Source organism: Nansenia antarctica (assembly GCF_963989245.1).
Source record: "Nansenia antarctica genome assembly, chromosome: 20".
Classification (NCBI taxonomy): Eukaryota; Metazoa; Chordata; class Actinopteri; order Argentiniformes; family Microstomatidae; genus Nansenia; species Nansenia antarctica.
This window is the reverse complement of record NC_137693.1, coordinates 4,252,205-4,275,438: the sequence shown is the minus strand read 5'-3', so window position 1 is coordinate 4,275,438 and position 23,234 is coordinate 4,252,205. Positions and strand designations below refer to the sequence as shown.

The 23,234-nt window shown below is 44.3% G+C and overlaps 1 protein-coding gene across 5 annotated transcripts; it reads right to left on the bottom strand.

The window, feature by feature from the left end:
- Positions 1-7,303: 7,303 nt before the first annotated feature.
- arfip2b (ADP-ribosylation factor interacting protein 2b) lies at positions 7,304-20,724 on the bottom strand (the record flags this gene model as incomplete). Of its 5 annotated transcripts, XM_080549597.1 has the most annotated exons (9): positions 7,304-7,459; positions 7,788-7,962; positions 8,226-8,383; positions 8,502-8,723; positions 9,509-9,624; positions 11,877-11,933; positions 16,068-16,176; positions 18,026-18,082; positions 20,626-20,724. In XM_080549597.1, the coding sequence occupies 9 exons, from the start codon at positions 20,722-20,724 to the stop codon at positions 7,304-7,306; spliced, it is 1,149 nt and encodes a 382-aa protein (XP_080405723.1). The 5 variants fall into 5 exon arrangements, with proteins under 5 accessions (XP_080405723.1, XP_080405724.1, XP_080405725.1 ...); XM_080549598.1 differs by lacking the exon at positions 11,877-11,933; XM_080549599.1 differs by lacking the exon at positions 11,877-11,933 and having other exon boundaries at positions 18,050-18,082.
- Between the last annotated feature and the right edge of the window lie 2,510 nt (positions 20,725-23,234).

The following is a 23,234-nucleotide window of genomic DNA, read 5'->3' as shown; positions in this document are numbered from 1 at the left end:
ATCCTTAACTGGGGTAGGAAGCCCTTCTTGTATTTTTTCCCTGATTATGGATTTTTCTAAGGGGTTATCTTCAGCGTCTTTCCCTGTCACACTTCTCCATTGAGAGTGCACACGGGCAACATAACCCCTGGGATTCTCATCCCCCCCCAGTGGCTTCACAATGATATTGTCTGGGTGAATGTGAGTAGGGTAGATCTCCCTGATTGCTTTCCACAGTTTGCCTCTGTTTGCTGCGAAGAGCTCTGGATCATAAACTGATGTATTGATATATCTATGAAGTCCTGCCTTCATCAATATTTCCTGCATTGTATCCAATCCTGCAATAAAAGCTAAGAGTCTTTTCAGGTCTCCCATCGCGGCCTGCGTTCCTGTCAGTATCACGTCGACCTCTCGCGTCCACGAATGTCCTCCCTCTTGAAGAACGGGGAGCTTCTCCATCACTTCAGACAGATCTGTATGATGCCACGGATGATATTCCATCTTGTTACCCCGAATCAGCACTGGACAGTTCTTTAATGTATTTGATGACATTCGGTGACAATCTCCCTCTTTCTCCGGGCGTCTTCTCCCACCTTTCCTTTCGGCTGTGGCTATCATCTTCCTGACCTGCGCGTTGTAGCCTCCATCTGCATTGTCGTCATCACTTGAGTCTTCACTGCCATCTTCGCTGTCATCTTCCTCGTCACTCCTGTCGTCCCCTTTTCCCCTTGGCTCCTTCTTCTTCTTCTGGGAATGATCCTCCAGTGCCTTAGCATATGGAGGGGGACTGGAGGCAGGACACAGGTCTGGGGATGAAATGTTCAATTTCTGTTCCAGTGTTCTGGCCAATTCTTTTTTCTTTTCCGGTTCCATCTGAGCTATTTTCTGTCCCTCTACCTTAAATAGATCTAAAATAGCTAACTCTAACTTGCGTTTCTCTGATCTAATCTTTCCTCTTTGATGTGCTTTGTGCCCATTGATAAGTATCTCCAATGTTGCAATTAATTGTAAATTAAGGCTGCCCTCTTTCGGCCACGGCTGTTCAATGTATGCCCAACGGCTATTCCATTTCGTAGACATTTTGCTAATTTCCCTAACAAGAGGATTCATTTTTTCCACTACAGCCATAGGGGATAACGTAGCCAACATTCCACGATGTTCACTAATATCTTTTAACAGCTTCGTGGAATTCGACCCCATTCTACTTGCTCAATATGCTGACAATATTCTATATTAGATAAGGTGTACGCTTCTTACAACCCACCTTCCTATTGTCTTGTTTGCTAAACAAATGCTAGTCCAATATAACTGTATTAACCGTCCCCACAAAACCCTGCAACTCAGAATAACAGATTTGCCTCTTGTGTATGTCAGTGCAGTATTAACTTAAATCTAATCTCTGTGTAAGTACTTTATACTTAAATGTGTTTCCTAATTGTTTATGAATATGTGTCACTTAATTACTCATTCAATACTAATTACAGTTCTGGTCAACACAATTATTAAATCACAAAGGCTGATCAACACCTAAGTATTCACTGATTTACAAAAACCCTTTTACTGCTCAACTATCAAATATGTACTATTCTGCTATTCCTAATCAAAAGCTGTGGACATGACCTAACTTGAAATAAAAGATGTAAATTACAAATATTAATTATAACCTGTAAAGAAATCGACTTGTTATTTGGAAAAGAATGAATGATTAATTATTAATTACAATCTGTAAAGAAATCGACTTGTTAAGTGAAAGGAATGAATGATTAGTTAGAATTATTCATTGACACTTCATTGATGTAAACCTGTGAAGTCAATTAGCTATTATCAACATATCATTAGATTGTCACAAAACAATTGATCAAAGTTTTGTGAAAACAGAGAAATAAAATGATCTGAATAATTAATTCAATCAATTTGTAATTAATTAAATTAATTAAAGTAATGTAATACATTACAATCATTTATAACCATCTATTTATTAATGTATCGGACTGTTTCATCGACCTCAGCTGTATCTCCCTGAGGATTTAGTGTTTTAAAATGTCTTGTCGTATTTCGTCCAGCAGGCGGCGCCAAGCAACCGACTTGCGTATCGATTGCGCATGCGCCAGTTCTTCCGTGTAAAATGGAGTAGGGGAAGGAGGGGCTAGTCTTTGTCCTTCTGGGGAAAAACCCGCTCCTGTGAAAAGATTTGTCTCACAACATCCAAGACACAACAATTTCACGATTATCTGTCAATCCAGTTAAACTATTATTTCCCAAATTAAATCTCATTCAAATATTCAATGCCTTCACGTTTTCCACTTTTCATAAAGAGGGGTCAATGAATGCTTTTCATGTTCTCTTCATAGAGATATCTAGGCTTCTTTGTGTCCGCGTGTCTGCGCGCGTGCCCGAGCGTGCGTGTTATCGCTCCGTTTACACAGGACAATACAAATGGCGTCTACGCTCCGCTGACAGTACACTGCAAATGGCCGCTTACACAATGGCGTCCCTTCAAACAGACAAAGAGCCTCACATGTTCTCCACTGCTACAATACAAAACAGACTACCCAGTCCACCCACACTCCAACACATAAACACAACCTCACCGAATTTTACACAGACACACACGATATTCCAATACCGTACAAACAAATCACATACCTTACCATCAAACACTATATTTTACAAAAAACGGGCTTCAAAGTCCGGCTCTCACCACCCACCCATCAAAGATTATGAAAAGTTTGTTTCTATTCCAACAAGATTACCGTTACACAGATTCTTTTGACTATAACTTATCTGAGATTTACAGTCTATTTTAAACACACCAATCGACTAGAGAGAGATCTCTGCAGAAACCCTACCTTCTTCGTTAGATTGAAGTTTGCAAAATACTGTAAATTAAGCTATATTATCTCCGTTGCTTGCTCGCCATGTGCTGCTTATTTCTCTTATTGGTTATGAATCAAAGAACAGTTAGTTTAAGACAATTTAATCAGACAGATATATACATTACATGCGTTCCCCATGGACCTCGGGTGGAAAGAGCACGCTCTCTCCCTCCTCTCCCCGTTTCCTTCCAGAGGGGAGGGGCCAGCGTGTATGTGTGTCTTTGCCCAACCCCCAAAGGTCCCTGTTGGTCATCTGGTTGCCATAGAACCCTCATTGTTAGAGGGCATCATGTCCTTGCATGCCCTGGTATGTGTGTGTGTTTAAAATATACTACATATTCATACATAGATCATACATACTACAGAAATATACGACAATGGTTTATAGATGGGAGGTTATAAACCTCTTCTACTACGACACCTTGTGGTCAAAAAGTATATTGCATGCCTGTGGTTTAGGGGTAAACTTATTACCATTCAATCTGTCTGGATAGCAGTCTAGAACTAGAAGTGTACATTGGTGCATGGGGGGGGGGTAAATTATGTCACAGACATAGCATTGAATAAGACACCAGCGCAAACGTTTTTGAAAACATTTTGACTTATTTTTTCTTTTAATGTGTTCTGTGTTCTACTGTAGTTGCCATATCCCCGGGGGGGGGGGGGGTCTGGTCAGAGTGAGGAAAGAAGGCAAAATATCACATCGATCCATCACACCACTTTCATCTTTTATCATCTTTAAATATCATTACATATATACAGTCAATCAAACTACAATACCACAGAGCAGCCTACAAAATATTGATTGTACGCAAATAAAATCTCATTTTTATAAACCTCTCGATTTTTCTGTCAGCTATAATCTAAAGACTACTTTGAGTATGACTTTAAACACTGCCACACATTCACTAATTAGTTAATCTACAAATTAAATTACAGAAATCATTTCTAGCAATGCATTCGGAGACTTGGGGGACCCTCCATTGTGGAGTCATAGGAGAGAGTATGAGGAAAGAGAGGATTGGCTGTAGAATAGATGGTCACATTTTCCAGTTAATATTGCTGTAAAGGTGGACAAAGGAGCTGCAGTTTAAGGTTCATAATATATATGTCGAACAGGAAAGAGGAAGAGACTTTAAAAACAAGTCTCTATTAATCCTTCTGTAGTAGTAAGTATATCACACATCCACACACTGAAACGTCAGGATAAAGAGTTTTGTTTTGTTTTGTTCATGAGTAGAACCAGGAGTTTGGAATAATCCTGAAGGACGAAGAAATGAAATGCTTCCACACTTTTCTCCACTTTCCTTCTCTGAACTGTAGATTACAATCCTGGATGTATATGAGAAAGTGAAGTGTTGTAAAGAGAGCTGCCTGTCTTATTCTGTTCCGGCATACACAGCCTCACTTTCACAGAACCACACAGGGAAACGCTAGGCAGCCAACAGAACGTTGCCAATTCAGATAGAGATTCTGAATCTCCTGGGACATCATTGTTGGCACCAAACGTTCCCAGACAGAATGGCAATTTATACATCAAATGGAACCTTTGGGTGGCAACAGGGTGGATAGTTTGTCAATCTCTGCAGGCTATATCAACGTCTCTGGCTAACATCTCTCTGTGCTCAGAGATAAGACGCAGGTTGTGGAACACTACATGGTCTGGAGTGAACTTCAGATCAACACCTGGAAACATGGCAGGGCACCACTCCAGGTTAGCTCACACAAGGCCAAGAGAAAGTCGACAAATATCCCCCCCACCACACACACGGGCGGGCGGTCGGACACACACACACGCACTCAGACACACACACACACACACACACGCACACACGGACACACACACAGTATTATAGCTTGCCATGCACAAACACAGGAGACAAGCATTGGAGGAGCAACATTACCAAACAGCTGCTGCAGATGTTCCCTCTTCTATTGCTTCTTCAACGGGGGGCTCACATAGGACTAGTGCCGTGGTATAAAACATTAGAAGCCTTTACTTCTTCACTTGGCTAGAGAGCCATAATCCCAACCAACCAACCTCTCCATCCCATTGGTAGAAAGAAACAGCTCTAGAATTCACCATTCGTCAGAGGCAGGTATTCATTTTGATAAAATACCTGTGACGTGATAATGTCTTCAACTACACAATTCCTTGCATACACAAACAAAACCCATCTGATCTACTTATGGAATTTATCATGAAAAATAACATTCAGAACGTTGAACCTGATTGATGATTTCATATTGGATTTACCCACATTATAAATTGCTAAAATTGTGCCATCCAGAATGATAAAGTTCTGCTTAGTGGGAGCAATTACTAATACAATGACAAATACTCCAGACTTGACCAATAAACACAAGAATAGTGATTTCAGAGAATAGACATTGTTTCATTATAACATGCAATGTTACTTTCTCTTCATTGTCATGCATCATTGACTGCATACTGATCGTTGTACCAGTAGAGTAAAGACACACAATGTCTGTTTGAGGAAATAAATAATCATCAATCATTAGTAATGCATTAATCACCGTTAGTGAAACTGAATGCTACTAAAAGTAGTGGAATTAGTGACATTAGGTACAGCAGTAGGGCCTAAATCTTTAGTATGAATATTATTATTATTAAGATATATTTTGGTATAACATACTTGACCCAAGTCCTCTCGGAAATGATGCATGTCAATCAAACGATTCTATTCTAGGACTGTGATTGTTAACTTAAAAGACACACTGACTTACAATAACACACACAGGAGAAATCAACACATACATGTCTCTCACCACTGAAACGTTTCCTTTCAACCAAACCCCTGCAAACAGCGCTGATTCCCTCCCCTCTGGACTGCAGTCTTTTGAAACCTAGACTACGCATCATGTATTAATCACTGTAACTGACCCTGTTCTCCTCCTGGACCGTCGACACACAACATATGTGAATACATGCAAATATAAACAACAATTAGAGTAGAGTAGATCTGTTCAGTCTGTAGGGAGTGTGACTGACTATTACCGACTAGCAGCTCTTACTCTCTGGGTATTCTCATGTCGTTCAGACCCTCCGCAGTCTAAGGGTGAGACTGAGTCATCGATAGGAGTGTTTAACCCTTTAACCACTCGTCTCACACACACGAGTGGACCTCTCTGTTACAAGGTCACTGTATCAGACTCTCAGACCTCTAGGAGCTGCAATCTGTTAAACACAAGTGTTCCCCCTCGAGTCTGACTGCTGGAGGAGAGCTGAACTGAGCGCCGAGATCCTTTAGCCCGGCACAGCCCAGTACCAGGGCTTTGAGCTGACCTTTGAACCCCACGCATGTCCTCTCAGGGACCTTGAAAACAACAACAGCAATGTTGAGAGGGGAAAATGATTACTCTGTAAAGAGGATGTGTCCAGGTACTCTCAAACGGTCACCTTCCTTCAAACGATGACACAATGAAATACACAAACGAGTAATGGCAGTGCTTTGAAACGCTCTTTCATAACACAGAAACGGAGTGGAGTTTTACGGTCAAAGTTTACAGTGGCAGCAAGGGCAGGAGTGTAAGTGTCGTCCCACTGCAGTATCCAGTGTAGCAGACAACAAATACAGCGGACCTAACGCACAAATGTCAAACGACAGACAAAAATAATTTACACACAATAACAAATTATTTGAATTCCAATAATTATAAATGATTTTCCAGGTGAGACAGAAGGTGTCTGTATAACTGTTGTTGATTTGTTGGGGCGTGACGTGGTGGACATTCCATCATCCAGTGTGCCGCACGAGTCCTCTTCATCCAGGTCTAGAATGAGAATTCATAACGCTCTGTTCTGGTGTTCCTTTCTCCAAGCCACAAGTTACTCAAATATATATATATATATATATCTATACACTCTTCTTTCGGAGGAACACAAGTCACCGTGTCTTGGAGTAAAAGAGGGTTCGGAAGTCTGTTGCTGTGGTTACCGGTAGTGTTTAAGGGCCTCTCCTGTTTCTCATTCTCATGTTAGAGCACATTGCCCGACGGCATCTGTCCCGACAGATGCTCGTGTCGATCCTCTTCATTTGTAGTTTAGATATCATGGGGTTATAAACTGGCCTTAGAGCACTTGACAGCACAGGAGGGGGGGAGTGGGGTAGAGATGATTTTTTAGTGGCTAAAACACAACTCAGAGAGCGAGAGAGAGTGAAAGAAAGCAGTTTTGAGAAAGAAAGCAGGGGAAGGCGTGAGGTGACAGACTAAGGTGAGGGAGAGTGGGTGGAAGAACGTTGGAAGAATTGGAGGAAAGAGAGAGAGAATGTGTTAAGGGAAGGGAAAAGACACAGAGAGAGAGAGAGAGAGAGGGAGAGCAAGAGAGAGTAGAGAGGCACCAAAAGCCCCTCTTCACTGTTCATGGTTCTGTCTGTGGTGGTCCTCTGTAGAGTGTGGTTCTGGGTGGATTTGGGGGGGTCCTCTCACTGTTCCTCCAGCCAGGAGGGCTTGTCGGCCCCCGGGGGCCGCAGCTTGATGTTGAACTGCTTCAGCGTCTGCTCCAGCTGCTGCTGGTTCCCAGCGAAGTAGGCAGAGATGGCATTATGGAAGAGCAGCAGCTGCTTGTGCATCACCTTCACCTGGGGACGGAGAGCAAGGGTCAGTGGAGGGTGTGAGTGTGAGTGTGAGTGTGAGTGTGAGTGTGAGTGTGAGTGTGAGTGTGAGTGTGAGTGTGAGTGTGAGTGTGAGTGTGAGTGTGAGTGTGAGTGTGAGTGTGAGTGTGAGTGTGAGTGTGAGTGTGAGTGTGAGTGTGAGTGTGAGTGTGAGAGTGAGAGTGAGAGTGAGTGTGTGTGTGTGTGCGTGTGTGTGTGTGTGTGTGTGTGTAAGTGTGCGTGTGAGTGTGCGAGTGTGTAAGTTGATGGAAGGACAGGAATGAAAGAGAGAGAGAGAGAGGGTGTGTCTCCTGACCTTGTTCTCATCCAGGAACTTGAGTTTGATGGTGACGTCTGACCTCAGGCGTTCGTACTTGTCCTTTTGGATCTGGTACTGCCCCTCGGCTGACTCGATACGGGCCATGGTCACTGCATCCCTCGGACCCAGACTCAACTCCTCCAGGTCAGCCCGGTACGCATCGAACTCCAGCCTGGTGTGTGTGTGGTGGGGGGGGGGGGGGAGTTGCTTATTGTAATGCATGGAATGAGGCGTGGTATCAGACCTACAAGTTTGATACCATTGGATTTCTGCCTCCACTGGTGCACATGCAGAGCAGCCTGATGCATGAGTGCATGACTAAAAAGACTACCTGAGCTCTGTCTGTCTCCAACATCGATAACATGCCACTCCCTTATCGTAGATAGCCATTGTAGTAGAGATTGTGTATAAAGTGCTAAAGAAACAACTTCTCACCGTGAGTTCTCATACATCTTGATGGTCATCAGGGTGTCCTCCATGGTCTTGTTGACCAGAGTGTTGATGCTGGACACAAAGAAGTTGATGGCTCCCAGAAGGGTCTCCCCGTTCTTACATAACAACTTCTGGGTCTCCGCGTTGTAGCCGAACTCATCCTGCAACCACATAAAATAAAAAATAAAAATAAAAAAAAACATGCTCAAGAACATCAGTCTTCATTTGGGGGTCATGTGATCACGATCGATATACTATTTGAAAATCGACCGGTCGTACCCGTAGCTCCGGTGATTTCTGGCTGAGGTCAGCGAAGGTGTCCCCCAGCGCGTGCTGCGTCTGCACCATGCTGTAGAAGTGGTTCGTCAGCGCTCTGGCCAATCGCAGCATGTTCTCGTACTTCTTCTTGGTGTCCCTCAGGACGTCGATCTGGGCCTCCAGCTCCAGGTCCACCGTCCGCGAGCCGCGGCCGAACCGCTCCGAGATCATCTGCTTGGTGCACTGGCGGGCCGAGGGGAGGGAGGGAGGGAGAACAGAAGTAATGTTAATAAAAAAAAAAAAAAAAAAAGAAGGGTTGCATTAGGATTGTATAATATAATAATAATATAATATAATAACTTTATTTATATAGCACTTTCCGTCAAAGTGCTTTACAAGTACAATAAGTAAAAAACAACACATTTTAGACTATATAAAAACAGCTATTTCAATTTTAAAAACACACAATTTCGCACCACAGATATAATAGGTAAAAACAAAAATGTTAAACAAATTTAAAAACAACTATTTCAATTTAAAAACACACATAAATTACAACAGCACAAAAAACAGCCTATGACATGTAGACAACACAAAACAGGTGGGTCTTTAGCTTATTTTTAAACACTTTTCACACTATGCTTTTCACACGTGTCAGAGTTCTTTTCCAGGTTGAATGGACCTATCGCTAAGCCACGCCCCGAAATAGAAATTGTCCAATCATATCACAGCAAAAGTCACTACAGGCAGAAAACTCGGACAAACAACTCGCTGATATCTGATGGTGGAAAGCTTCTAGACTAAATATTCTTGTAATCTTTAAAAAACATAAAGACATGTCTATTACTTGCTGTGGTAAATCAGAAATCAGATTGCCATTGTAAGTCATTGAATGTCATTCAGTCACGGTCGGTCAGTCAGTCACTGTCAGTGAAGTGTTGTTTGTTTGTCTGAGTTTTTCAAAGGGGGCGTGGCTTAGCGACAGGTCCATTGAGACTGCCACAGCTAGACCGGAACAGGCAGGTCACCTTGTAGGTGTTGAGACCCCACTTCTTCATGAAGTCTAGTTTCTCCACCGCCACGCCCCGAGACGCCTCCTCTGCTGACATGGACGAGCTGCTGGTGCTGTGGTGCATGCTGGAACCTGGGGAGGGGGGGGGGCGTCAGCGTCAGACAAAACAATATTGGTAACTCACACACACATAAATACTGTTCTAAGCACACCCTGTACACACTCACACAGCACCAGACAGGACCACAGGACGTCTTATTTGCAGCTTGACGAGTTGTATGTTTCATGGAACGTTACTGTGTCTTCCTCATCCTCTCATGTACGGTCATAGTTGAAATGGATGCTGATAAGGCTAAACCTCCCACTAGGGGGCAGAAACCACACTCTGAACTAGAGGTGAAGTTTCTGCAGAAACTTTGTGACGAGCCCCTGTGTGTTCAGTAGACATCGCACCCCCTCAGAACGTAATGGTCTCTTCCGGGTTTTACAACTCACAACGTCACCCTGTTACTATGACAACAGCTATGGTAAGCAGTGGAGCTGGAATGACAGACATAGAAAAGCAGCAAATGAGAGTGAGAGAAGTATCAGAGTGATAGGAAGTGGGAGGTGCTTTGTATACAAATACAAATAAAATGGAAATAGAAACATGTGACCGTGGACCAGCGGCTGGTGGTTATTTCTACCACCTCCTCCTACCTGGGTAGTCGGCTGATTGGACGGCCATGCGGCTGGTGACAGTTCTGCTGTGAGGGATGCTAATACCCTTGGCCTTCATTCTCATCTCTGGACAGGAGGGCAGGCCAGGGTTAGAGGTGGAGGGGCAAGGAGGGCAGGGTTAGAGGTGGAGGGGCAAGGAGGGCAGGCCAGGGTTAGAGGTGGAGGGGCAGGGAGGGCAGGCCAGGGTTAGAGGTGGAGGGGCAGGGAGGCCAGGGTTAGAGGTGGAGGGGCAGGGAGGGCAGGCCAGGGTTAGAGGTGGAGGGGCAGGGAGGCCAGGGTTAGAGGTGGAGGGGCAGGGAGGGCAGGGTTAGAGGTGGAGGGGCAGGGAGGGGAGGGCAGGGTTAGAGGTGGAGGGGCAGGGAGGGGAGGGCAGGGTTAGAGGTGGAGGGGCAGGGCAGGGTTAGAGGTGGAGGGGCAGGGAGGGCAGGGTTAGAGGTGGAGGGGCAGGGAGGGCAGGGTTAGAGGTGGAGGGGCAGCCACAGGAGTGAGGGATGGGATAAGAGGGTGTGGGTACGGTATGTGTTGAGGCGTGGGTTGGGTTGGGTTGGAGTAATGGGTAGAAGGGGTGTGGATTGGGGTGAGAGATGCAGATGATGGGATGATAGTGGTTTGGGGGTATGGAGGTTGTAGGAGCACAATACAGCCATGGACAAACAGCGGTTGTTTGATAGCAAAAAACCAAAGACAAAGATACAACGAAAGCAAAGAGGGAGAGGGGGGTGGAGGGGAGGGAGAGGGGGGTGGAGGGAGGGAGGGATGAGAAGGGGGTGAGGGAGAGGAGGATAGAGGGGAGGATATACAGGGAGGAGGATAAATGAACGGGAGAGAAAAAAGAGATGGATCAGGGGTGGGTAGGAGAACGAGGAGAGAGATGGAAGACAAAGAGAGGGGTGTGAAAAGATGAAAGCAGACGATGGTTAATGCATGGCAACACGTGAACAATGGTAAAATATCACATTGACAGGATATGGTGGTGTGATGTGTTGACATGTAGCCAAGAAAACGAGAGTGTTTCATTCGTAACTTCTCCTCCTACTCTCCACTCGCTGTCGGAACACCATTCTGGGTCGTTTCATCGCCTGACAGTCCTATTACTATTGTACACGAATGACAAACAACACCCGAACATCTCTTCCAGAAAGGTTGCCGCAACTGTCAAGTGCTTGTCAAGTGTCCGTTCAAGAAAAACAATGTTTCGGAATCATTTTCATTCAAACAAAAGCATGACAAAAACATGACAGACCCACAACACAATTTCACTCTGCAGATAATAGCTTGGCACACCCGCACCCATGCATGGAGAGAGAGAGACGACAGAGAGGAAGTCGTTTTCAAAACAAGAAAAAACCAAGAGACTTGAAAGCAGCGGCTCCGATTCCCTAGAGACATACAGCCATCTGCGTGGAGGAGAACTTTCTTCTTTTCTACCACCAAGATAGAGGAGAAATGTCTAATTAAGAACAGTGCACCCATCCTTTGGAAAAAGAGAGAAAAGTTTGACCGGATGACAGAAAATGGAAGGAAACGCCCCGGCGATTCCAATCTCCGAAGGCCAGCGAAAGAGGGAGGGGACCAAAAAGAGGGTGAAGCAGACAGAGGAAAGAGAGGAGAGGAACTAGAGAGATAAGTTAGTTAGAGAGACGACATATCCGAGGAGGGGCGACCTTGTCCTGTAACGGGGATGCGTCTGTTAAACTGAGGGTTGTAGCGCACAGCAGGGCCTGAGAGAGAGAGAGAGAGAGAGAGAGAGAGATTCTTATAAGAAGAGTGTGTTAATTTGAAGAGCAGTGGCAACAGTCTTTCGATGTTAATTTGAAGAGCAGTGGTAACAGTCAGTGTTAACAGTCTTTCCATGTTAATTTGAAGAGCAGTGTTAACAGTCAGTGTTAACAGTCTTTCCATGTTAATTTGAAGAGCAGTGTTAACAGTCAGTGTTAACAGTCTTTCCATGTTAATTTGAAGAGCAGTGGTAACAGTCAGTGTTAACAGTCTTTCCATGTTAATTTGAAGAGCAGTGTTAACAGTCAGTGTTAACAGTCTTTCCATGTTAATTTGAAGAGCAGTGTTAACAGTCAGTGTTAACAGTCTTTCCATGTTAATTTGAAGAGCAGTGTTAACAGTCTTTCCATGCAGTGGTACAGAGTGTTTCAATAATCCGCTCTGTTTCTTTTTTGATTCTCACTGTACATAATTTTGTTGAGCACATGAATCCAAATGTGTTTCCTTGTAGCGACAATAATAAAGCCATCATTTAGCCAACCTTACTCTGCTGTATTGTTTCACACTGATGGAGGACAAACACGGTAGTTAAGCCACTGAACTGGAAAATGACATTAATCTTTCACTAGGCTTCTAGAGATGGGGAGACACAATCATCACCTAGACAGTGGAGGGAGGGGGAAGTGGTTAGTACCAGACCTCTCCGTCTATTTCGCTTTTCTTTCCATCTTTCTTCCCGTCTCTGTTTTTCTATCGCTATCTGCAACGGGAGTTCAAACCAATCCCGGACTTTGGCAAACACAAACACAAGGGCTACAGGAAGAAAATGAAAGAGAGAGAGAGTTCTTGCTGAAGGTCAATAGCCTGGAAACAGCTTACAGGGGAGAAGATTAGATAAAGAGAACGTGAGGGTGTTACAGTTTATGATGTCTATTCAATGAAAACACCAAAGTACTGGACGTGAGTAAAAACATTCGATTTTTGCGTGGGTGTCATCTAAACGGTTGACGACTGCATATAATGTGAAAACATAAAAGAACGTTTTTTTTAAAAAGGAAGCTGACACCAGAGCGAGAGAGACAGTGCAAGATGTGGATACTAGGGAGATGTGGATACTAGGGAGATGTGGATACTAGGGAGAGCACGTTCTGAAGAGCAAAAAGGGACTGATAGAGGAGCGAGTGAGGAAGAGGATAGTGATTGAGGAGGAAGTGAGGTAGAGGAGAGTGATTGAGGAGGAAGTGAGGTATAAAGAGATTGATAAATGAGGGAGTGGGATAGAGGAGACTGATAGTAGTTGGGGGCCTTAGGGATATTTTTGTGCAACTTTGTGCAAAAGCACCAGATTTGGCCCAGATGTAGCTCATAGTACGCTCTAATGATTTAGCCAGGGCGCCCGAGCCAACGACCACCGGGGTCGCCATGGCGGCCAAATCAATATGGCCGCCCTCTGAAAAAGGTTTCGGCTATAACTTTTGAACCAAATGAACTAGAAATGCAAGCCTGGTGTCTATTTTATGTTTTTTGACTATTAGAAACACATTAGAATGCTTATATTCATGATTGGGTGTGTCTGGACCCCTCATTTGCATAATGCAATTTTTTGGGTCAGGTCGATTGGCAAATGTCAATTTCCTTGCTGTGACGTATTGCGTCGGTCTTGCAGGTGTGATGGGTGCCGCCAAATGCATTGTACTTCTGACATTGACATTCTCGGTTGCAGGTTGGCATCTTCTGTATTAGCTGCACAGAGTTTGAGGAACTCTGGACCATGGAGGACGATATCATTGAACACTCGTAAGGGTTCAGCAACAGATGTTGTGAAACAGTTGGACAGGAAGGAGCCGTCAAATGTGTGGCCTCATTGTAAGCAGTACTTGTGTAAAACCAAGGCAGCCCTCATCAACAGAATTGCCCTATCCTGAGCCAATTGTTCCTCTTAGGCACTTGTTCCTTGTTTGCGATGTAGGTTTCCCTCCCCTTCTGGTGTTCACTCTATTCAGGCAGATAGCTGAGGAGATGTTGCTTGAAACACCTGCGTTCTTTCATAAGGTTCCTGTAGAGTTGCCGTAATAGGAGATTGTGAAGGAGGATCTGAAACCTCAACCAGGGCAACAATTTGTGCAATAGTTAGATGGTCAAAGGTTGTCCCCCACTCACTGGTAGATGCTTCCCCTTCTGACACCCTGGCCTGGCAGTGTCATGTGATGCTTGCCGTTTTGCTGCATATCGCAACATGAGATAACATTTGGCATGTAGTACACACCTGCTGCGTGCACATCGGAAGCTTGTGTAACTAATCTACCAAGAAGCTAAAAATGTTTACAGGATTCTGCCCAGCTTTTCCGATTGGAATCAACATTATCTGTTACTGCCTTGTGAAGGTCATCCATATCTCCCCCTCACATATGACACAATGAATGCCACAGGATTTGGGTTGACATGATCGAAGCTTTTTAGGACTCACTACTAAGGAGGAGCCAACATCATACTTTGGAGCCCTTTTGACACGACAACTACTACAGTAGCTTCTACAGCGTTTGTGATACATAGCATCATGTGTTTTAAGCATTGCTGCAATACCTGAACCGTCATTCAACTGATCAATTGTAACATTAACAGAAGAAGGAAGAACATTAGCAATAGCTAAGAAATCTTTTTTTCCCTTTCTAGTGATACAAGTCGTTGTATCTTGGGTCTTTGCAATGGTTCATCAGCATCTCATTGGCAGAGACAGCATAGGTCCCAATTAATGGTGCCGCTACTAGAGGTAGAGGTAGAGGCCATATTGTGATGACATAATACATGACTTACGTGAGATTGAGGAAATTGTAGCCTACATGTTGTCGTTGCAGGAAATAGTAGTTGTAGACAGAAGTAAAACATGACAATACCTTATTTTCAGCATGTCTCCTATCAATTGAAATGATAAGAATGCATATATGACAATGGGCTGTGTTCGTGTAAACAGAAGAAGGCATCAGTCATTGTTATCTTGATAGCTAGCTACTGTAGAATATTACAGGCTGGCTCCACTACCAGCCTTGCGTCACCTCGCCATCGGCGTTGCATTAACTTGACGTTGTACCTGCTCCACCGTCATTTGTCGCATATCAAAATATAGATTTTTCCACCTCAAGTATCAGCCGTTCGTCATCCATTTCTGCAACAAGCTTCAAGCACCTGTGGTGATTCACAATTCGCAATAGCTGCGACCAGGCACGAGCTACAGAGTAGTTGGCTACGTGCATTTTCAATCTGGTATCTTCTCTATTAGTGGATTAACCGCTGTGGTGATTTAACTGATGATAAAAAGACATCAAGTAGACTACAAACAGAGCAAAACAAGAAAACAACACCAGAAAACAACCAATATACAATTGTAAATATACGTTTGCGTTCGCCATCATAAATCAGACGTTGCCGAATTTTTACTTTGGACGCAGCCATCGGCCGCAACGCAACGGAGCACCTTTCATTGATTACAAAAGAAACGTTCCCTGGCTGACAGCAATTCCGGACGCAACGCTCGATGGCCATAGTGGAGCCTGGGCGTTAGCTAGCCAGCTAACTAGCTAGCTAATGTTGTGAGGTGCAGAGAGCGGGATCCTGGAATATTATGAAAATGACTGATGATGAATGATGAATTATAACTTACGTGAGGAAGAAAATAGTAGTTTTACACGTTACTGTCCATCTTTATGACTTGCACACAAGCATGAAGTCACACTACTGTAAACAGCTTTTTTAAATTCAAATTCAAATTGTAACTGTCTCTAAGTTCACGAGGTCTGGCCCTCCCATATGCTCCCCAACATTCAAAATGGGTCAATATTGGATTTTAATAGAAAAATGTTTATCAAGTTATGGTAAAACTCATTTTCGGGGAGCCGCCATGTTGGAAATATGCAAATTAGGGGTCCAGACACACCCAATTATAAATATAAGCATTCCAATGTGTTTCTAATGGCCAAGAAACATAAATAAGACACCAAGTTTTTATTTGAAGCTAATTTAGTTCAAAAGTTATAGCCAAAACCTTTATCGGAGGGCGGCCATATTGATTTGGCCGCCATGGCGACCCCAGTGGTCCCCAACTATCGAGGAGAGTGTGAGATAGAGCTACAGTACTTTACCTTTGATCGAGCTGGTGGGGATGATTCCCTCGGCCGTTCCCCCGTAACCCCCCGATACGATACTGGTCTCGTTCAGGTTAGGACCAGAGACCATCACCTGCTGTAGGTCCTAGAGGAGGGAGAGAGAGAGGGGGGTGGGGGGGTATACGGACAGGAGACAATTAGTTAGAGGGTAAAGTGAAAGAGTGTGGGGTGAGGGAGGGAAAGAGAGAGTGGGAAGGAGACTGTCATTCTCACTCTCTCCCATGACCTAGCTCACAGACAGGTACAGTGGTGTTAGGTTCCCCAGGGTCATTCACTAGAGGGGGACAGACACCAGTAGATTAGGTTAGGACAGTTTGTCTTCACTACTAACTAAAAGCACTCTTCTAACACGTGTTTATCAAAGGAAGATCTTCAAACAGACGTTAGTGTGAGTAAATTATTAAGGACACTTGACACTTCGAGAGAGGTGAGCTGTTCCCCAGCCTACTGGTCAATGATTGACCACATTACCCATTTAGCCTTGGAGAAAAGCAGAACTAATTCACTGGGTCGTCGGTGCTACATTTGTTTGACACAAAACACACGCAGTAACAAAATAATCTTAACAGTAACAAAAAAAAGACTGGGAACGTCTGTTTTACTGTGCGTTCGTGACCTATGCATTTTTACCACGAGACCAAGGAAAGTCAGAACAACTGAGAAGCAGTCGAAATCAGCTTGAGATCAGATAACACCGTAAGAAGGTTGGTGTTTATGTGTGCTTTGATGAAGTGGACCATCCCAGGGTGGCCTAGGAGGAAGGGACCATTTCCTCTCAGCAAAGAGCAAACCAAACCACCGTATTTCGGGGTGAATTCTCCCAGACGTAGATTAAACAAAGTCCAAAGACTAAATTGCCCTTTCAATGGCCGACCATTGAAATGACTCCAATGACTCCATTGAAGACGCTTTTTAGTTTCGTATTAGCCTTAATCTAGGTCTGGGGAACTGGCTTTAGATGCTTTATCCTTATGTTGCATGAAGGGATTGTGTAGCTTATTCGGTTGTTAAGTCGTGACGTGTTTCCGGGTCCAACGTTGGCTGTAGCGCTTTTCCGAGGCTCAAAGACGCTGACAATATGGGAAAAACAGGAAAGTGCTGTGTCCCTTGTTGTATGAATAGATCAGAGTCTAAAAAACGATTGAACTGTCATTCTACCGCTTTAGTACACTGGTACTCTGGTGCGGGGAAATGTTTATTTGGACCAGGAAATTGCTAAACGTCACGTGTGACGTCAGACTTAACAACCGAATTGTCTGCTACTCCCTTTACAGAGCACAACCACACTGTTATTTTGACTGTTTTTGCCAGAATGGGAGACCTGGGGGTGCCGTGACAACCAACCCCACCAACCTTACTGTCCTTACTGTAGTGACTGAAGCATTCGGAAAAAAAACACACCATCTTTTTAGTGATTGTCATTGTATAGGCTAATCTAACACCAACTGCATCACACACACATGAACACTCACATAAAATACTCACCCTGTTTGCACACACATACTGTATTCACACACACTTTGAACAACAGTTCATCTTTGGTAGTAGCCTGGCCAGAATAAACCATTTGACCATTTCAAATACTACATTTGACCAGGCCTTGGTGTTTTGGGTTAGGGGGTTAGAACCACTGAGGGAGTGCCGCAGGATGCCTCTCAAATCGCAATTTATCCCCACGTCTTGGCTGCCGTTATAATGTTCATACTCAAATAATTCTCGTTAAGATGTATAGAAGGATGGACCCTGCGTTTTGGTTTGGCTTTGAGAGACATCTTGCGCCTTTCATCAGTTAGGTAAGGGCTACAGAAACACACACACACAGCAGCATTGTTTGTTTGTCAGTGGCAGCGACAAACCATTAGGCAACATAGACGCACACACACACACACACACACACACACACACACACACACACACACAGTTGGCCTCCTCACCCTGGTGCCTGCGGAGCTCCCTACCTTCTCATTTAAGCTCCACTGAAGCTTTGCAGCCTGTACAGAGATGGAGGGGGGGAAAACAGATGACAAACGAACAGAAAGGAAAGGAAAAAGAACAAAAAAAGACAAATATGTGTAACTGAAAGCACTGAATCAGACAGGATGCAAAAGAAAACCAAGGAACCGGCGTTGACGGCCACAGAAAACAGTGATCGGGGGGGCAAATCAGAGATGGATCAGGGACTGCTCGGTTTTCCATACTGTCAATCGTTATGCTAATCAGAAACCAATGAGAAGCAGCTACATGTCCAATTGGCATGTGACTGCCCAACATGACAGTTGTCAAGCTTTATATATTCACATTCCCAGATCACTAATGCAGAACACTGATAAGTAATATCACTTGCAGAACCAACGCAGAACACTGATAAGGAGATTGAGAAAGAATATTTGAAAAGTACTGTTGCCTGAAGAAAACTGTCGAGCTATGGCATCAGTCCCTTTTTGGTAAAATGCAGAAATAAAACACTTGTGACAGTGGTATTGACATTGACATTGACACAGCTTAAATCAAGAGAAAAACAGAAGCAAGGACACACACAAAAACTGTTCATGGCGATGTTGGTTGGCTCAGGGGGTTGGGGCATGGTTCTAGTAACAGCACGTTGTGTGTAAAGCTTAAGCCTACATTTCCTTGTTTAGTTTGGAATTTGGATAAGAGCTTTGACTAAATGACAATATTTGACAGGATCTTCCGTCTTCCGTTTGTGAGTGTGTGTGCGTGTGCGTGTGCGTGTGTGTGCCGTGCACGCTTTAGTGGTGACGTGATATGATGTGATTCCTCCTCCGGCTTCAGCATCTGCTATGCGTAGGAGGGAACTGGCCATATACTGAAACAGGACACATATTCTGTTGCGCAAGATGCCGGTGGTCAATGATGGCAGTGGGGGGTAACATTCTGGTTTCCCAGAGGAGTTGGGAGGGACTGATTCTACACTACAGCAAGAACACCACCTAATTACTTAGGCTGCGTTTCCTCAACGGATATACGAGGGGTGTCCGATGGGTTTAACACCTAGAAGTTGAGTCATTCATCCATCTTGGCCAATAAGCCAGCAACAGTGGCGCATATGGCAGATTGGCCCCTGGCACTGTTGGCAGTTGTTGTGAAGCCACCTGTCTCTCTCCCTCTCCTTCTAGGAAAGGGTCTCTCGCCCCAAGCTGTTCGGAGACACAAACGGCAACATGACATCATCACGGCGTTTCCGAATGCACACACACACACTGCCCTTTACTGACCTCTCCTTTTCCCCTCTGTACACCTCAGGACAGTGCAGTTATTCAACCTCTGCATCAGATTACAGCTAAATCGATGTTCTAAACTGTCACAAAGCTACCGTTATCACAAGACTACTAGAAGAAGTACTACCGAGAGGTTGGTAGGTACTACGTGGTTATAAGGAGTTAAAAAACCCAAGGATGAGGCACAGTGCAGTTTCAGAAAGTGCTTTGTTGCTATGACAACCTCGGTTAATATTCAGCTCTCTTCAGTCCAGATGACAAACACATAAAACTGCTCTAAAACCCTTTGAGTGTCTGTGGTTGAGTGTTCACTGTGTGAATAAAGGCCCGGTTAACAAAGCAAGCAGATAAGGTACTTCCTCTACTACTGGAGTGCAACGTGCTTTGGTCTGCAAATAACCCCCAGTATAACTGCCATCACTCCTCCAGTATAACTGCCATCATTCCTCCAGGATGTGGAGTCACGACAAGGCACTGTTTGTCCAACTAGGCGTGCCTTAGAGCAGAGAGAAAACACACAACCTGTTTCACACAAAAAAACTCTCCAAATAATTTACTCTAGCACACCATTGATCAATTGTCAAAGTCTTTGTCTGCTTTCTCCATAGTTTTCTCTCAATGACACTTCCACTATAAATAATGTCCACCATATGTCAAGACACCAGATGGAGTAGGCCTACTAGGCCAGAAAGTAGTAAGCAACTACTCGTACAAAATAAAAGAAAGAAAAAAGCCAATTTGTTTACTTACATACATTGATTCAATAGGATCCTTTGAGTGCTGATACTCCTAAATTCACTCTTATCGCCCCACAAAGTATCACTGCGCTACTGGTTACCTCTGGAACACCTTGCAATGCAACAACCATGAGTGGTTTCTCTGACACCAACCCAAAGGCCACGTCACCTGTTAATACAATCATTGGTTCCCATGGATTCTGTGAGACTCCGAACAGGTGACATTGCAGACTCCCTCAGGCCTATTAGGCAACATCTTAAAAGGGGAGGTTCTATCTGCATCATTTTTGAAAAAAAACTAAAACATCCTGTGTGCTTTGTGCTATACGATAATAAACATGGCAAAACAATAAGAAATGAGTCTCATGAGAACTCTCAGTAGCACATCCCTAAAAGTAAACCTTCCAATTCACCTCACCTCACCTCTGGATGAAAGAGAGGCCAAAGCTGGTAAGGGGGGAGTGGGTAGGTAGGTAGGTAGGTGAGAGTGGAAGGGACAGGTGAGGAAGGTGGAAGGTGGAGGGTTCAGAGGGGGTGGTCTCAGAGCGTGTGGCCTACCTGTTCCAGGCTGTCGTCCTCTGGTAGAGTCCCCATGTCTCCGTTACTGTTAATGGGTATCTCCATAGTGGCAGCTTTACTCATGATACTGTCTGTCATACTGCACTGTGTCTGAGAGAGAGAGAGAGAGAGAGAGAGAGAGAGAGAGAGAGAGAGAGAGAGAGAGAGAGAGAGAGAGAGAGAGAGAGAAAGAGAGAGAGAGAGAGAAAGAGAAAGAGAGAGAGATGTAAAAGGAGATAAGAAGGAGAGAGAAAGACACAGGGGGAAATTAGTCAAAGGAAGGGAGGATAACAGAGGAGATGGTGAGACAGAAGGAGAGAGACAGCGTGCGTGAGATATATACAGAACAGGATAGTGAATGGTCCTAAAATTGCCAAGTAGAGAATAGAGGCTAATTCGTCTACTTCACAGGTGGGTTTTCAAAGGGCACGGCTCACACTCAGCAATACGAACAAGGCCAACGAAAGAGCATGCAGGAACCGGCAGTACGATGAGCTGGCGTGTTCGAGTGGCTACTCCAACCTCTGGCTCAATTACCAAGTGTAATACTCCTGCCTACATGCAGTCCCACTCAGAGAAGGTGTCAGCAAACGCTTCTGCTACAATATAACATAGGCTGATTATGCTGAGGGGCGAGTGTGCTGCTCACGCACACAGGCCCAGCTGGATTGGCGACAGGGCTCTTATCATTTAGCCTGCCTGTGGTAGGAGACAAATGACAGCTAATGAATTCCCTCTTTAGTGAACAACAGTGTTTGGTGCGCCGCGGCGTGTTCGACCACGGTGGAGAGGAACATGACACCGAGAGCACTCTTAGCCTGTTTGTACAGGCTAATTAGTGGGCAAGGACATGAGAGCGCAAACGTTCAGGCTTATCATCAAGGCTTTCGCAACGGTGTGCGCACTGCGGGCCGGGCAGGGTGTGGGTAAACAGGTAGATGTCTCACCTGGATTAGCCTACCACTCGTGTATTGGGCCTTATTTACACAACCTAGGTACAGGTATGTGACCCAACACTCTGAGTGCAATGTTGGGAGGAGGTGGATAGATGGAGCCATCCAAATATAGGTCATTAGCAGCGTTTCAACCAACCATCTAAGGTTCAGCTTCAGTCAGAACTCAAAAATCACCAGTTACTAGGCATTACTAGGCCTATAACACGCTCAAACCTCACGTTCAAAGACCAACTTGCCTAATAACCGACATAACATAAGCGACGAGGGTGCAAGGTAAAGAGTAGACCTGTCGTGATAGTTTAGTCCTTTATCTTTTGAATGGATCAGGAAATTATAGTGTGTGAAGTTACACTGAACTAGGTCAAAGGAGCTGCTCTTGGACCAAGCCGACATTCTGCCTCTCTCCGTTCAGCTGTGTGTACATGCAGGGCGGGACAACTCTAGACAAACTTGGCATACTGTAGCATGAGTCACAGTCGCTGTGAGGTCATCCTTTCCAAAAAATGGAGAAAATAATAAGATGTAGCCTTCTCAGACAGTAACCGGGACAGACCTGGGGAACAGGGCCAGGTGGTTTTAGTATGATAGCTATTATCTGCCCTGTAATCATTTCTTGATTATGACAATTCCTTAAAGAATATAGCCTACAGGTAGCATTACTGTTAGCTTGAAGTAAACAGCATTCAATAGACATTCAAACTGATCTGAAGCCTGGCCCAAAAAGCAACGTGGCGAACAAGATTGTAGGTTTTTCCCAAGGCTGTAACAGAATCATTTAAACGACCAGAGAGAGACCATCTCTCTTAAAATGCCCTTTATTTAAGTGTTGACTGCCAGTGCAATAAATCCACACAAATCATACCTACAAAAGAGGCTTGGCACAGAGAAAGGAGCTCTCTCTTGGTCTGACATCAGGATAGCTCTCCCTTCAAGGCCGCGTCCCTATGACAACCGGCCCAGGGGACAATCCCTCTGCTCCTGATGTGGCCTCACGATAAACACACTTCATCAGGCAAATGGGGACTAGCCTAGTATTCAAAGTGCATCAGATTACGATCAACGAGACTCTGCAGAACGGGATTGAATTGAATGGGCCTAAACTGTACAGACAGACAGGTCATAATCATAATAATAATAATTGAACGCTGCCTCCAATTTGGAAACCTGGCCTAATCGTGTGGGATATTTATGCTGAACTTGTGTAACTAACATCACATGGTGAGCTTAGAATGATAAGGTTCTATCTCCGTTTAGAATGAGAAGGTTCTATCTCCGTTTAGAATGAGAAGGTTCTATCTCCGTTTAGGGCAGTTCAGAGATATTGAGCATCAAAGTTTTTACATTCCATTATGTTTTGTGAGATGGAACCTTTGTATTTTATGAATTACTAACTCAAAAATTTCAACATTTTAAAAATAACACCACACAGGCATTATAATAAACACCTAATGGATCAGATTATGTAAAAAAACTCAATTTTGACAAAAATTGAGATAGAACCTTATAATTCTAACGTCACGACATGTTGTCATAGGCAGCTGACCAAAGCTGAGCAGGGTTATATCTAGCCACCACAGTGGAAGGGTGAAACAGGTGCAGCAGGCAGGTGCATTTGTGCAGAGAGAAGCCGGTTGTCGTGTGTGTGGGGCTTGG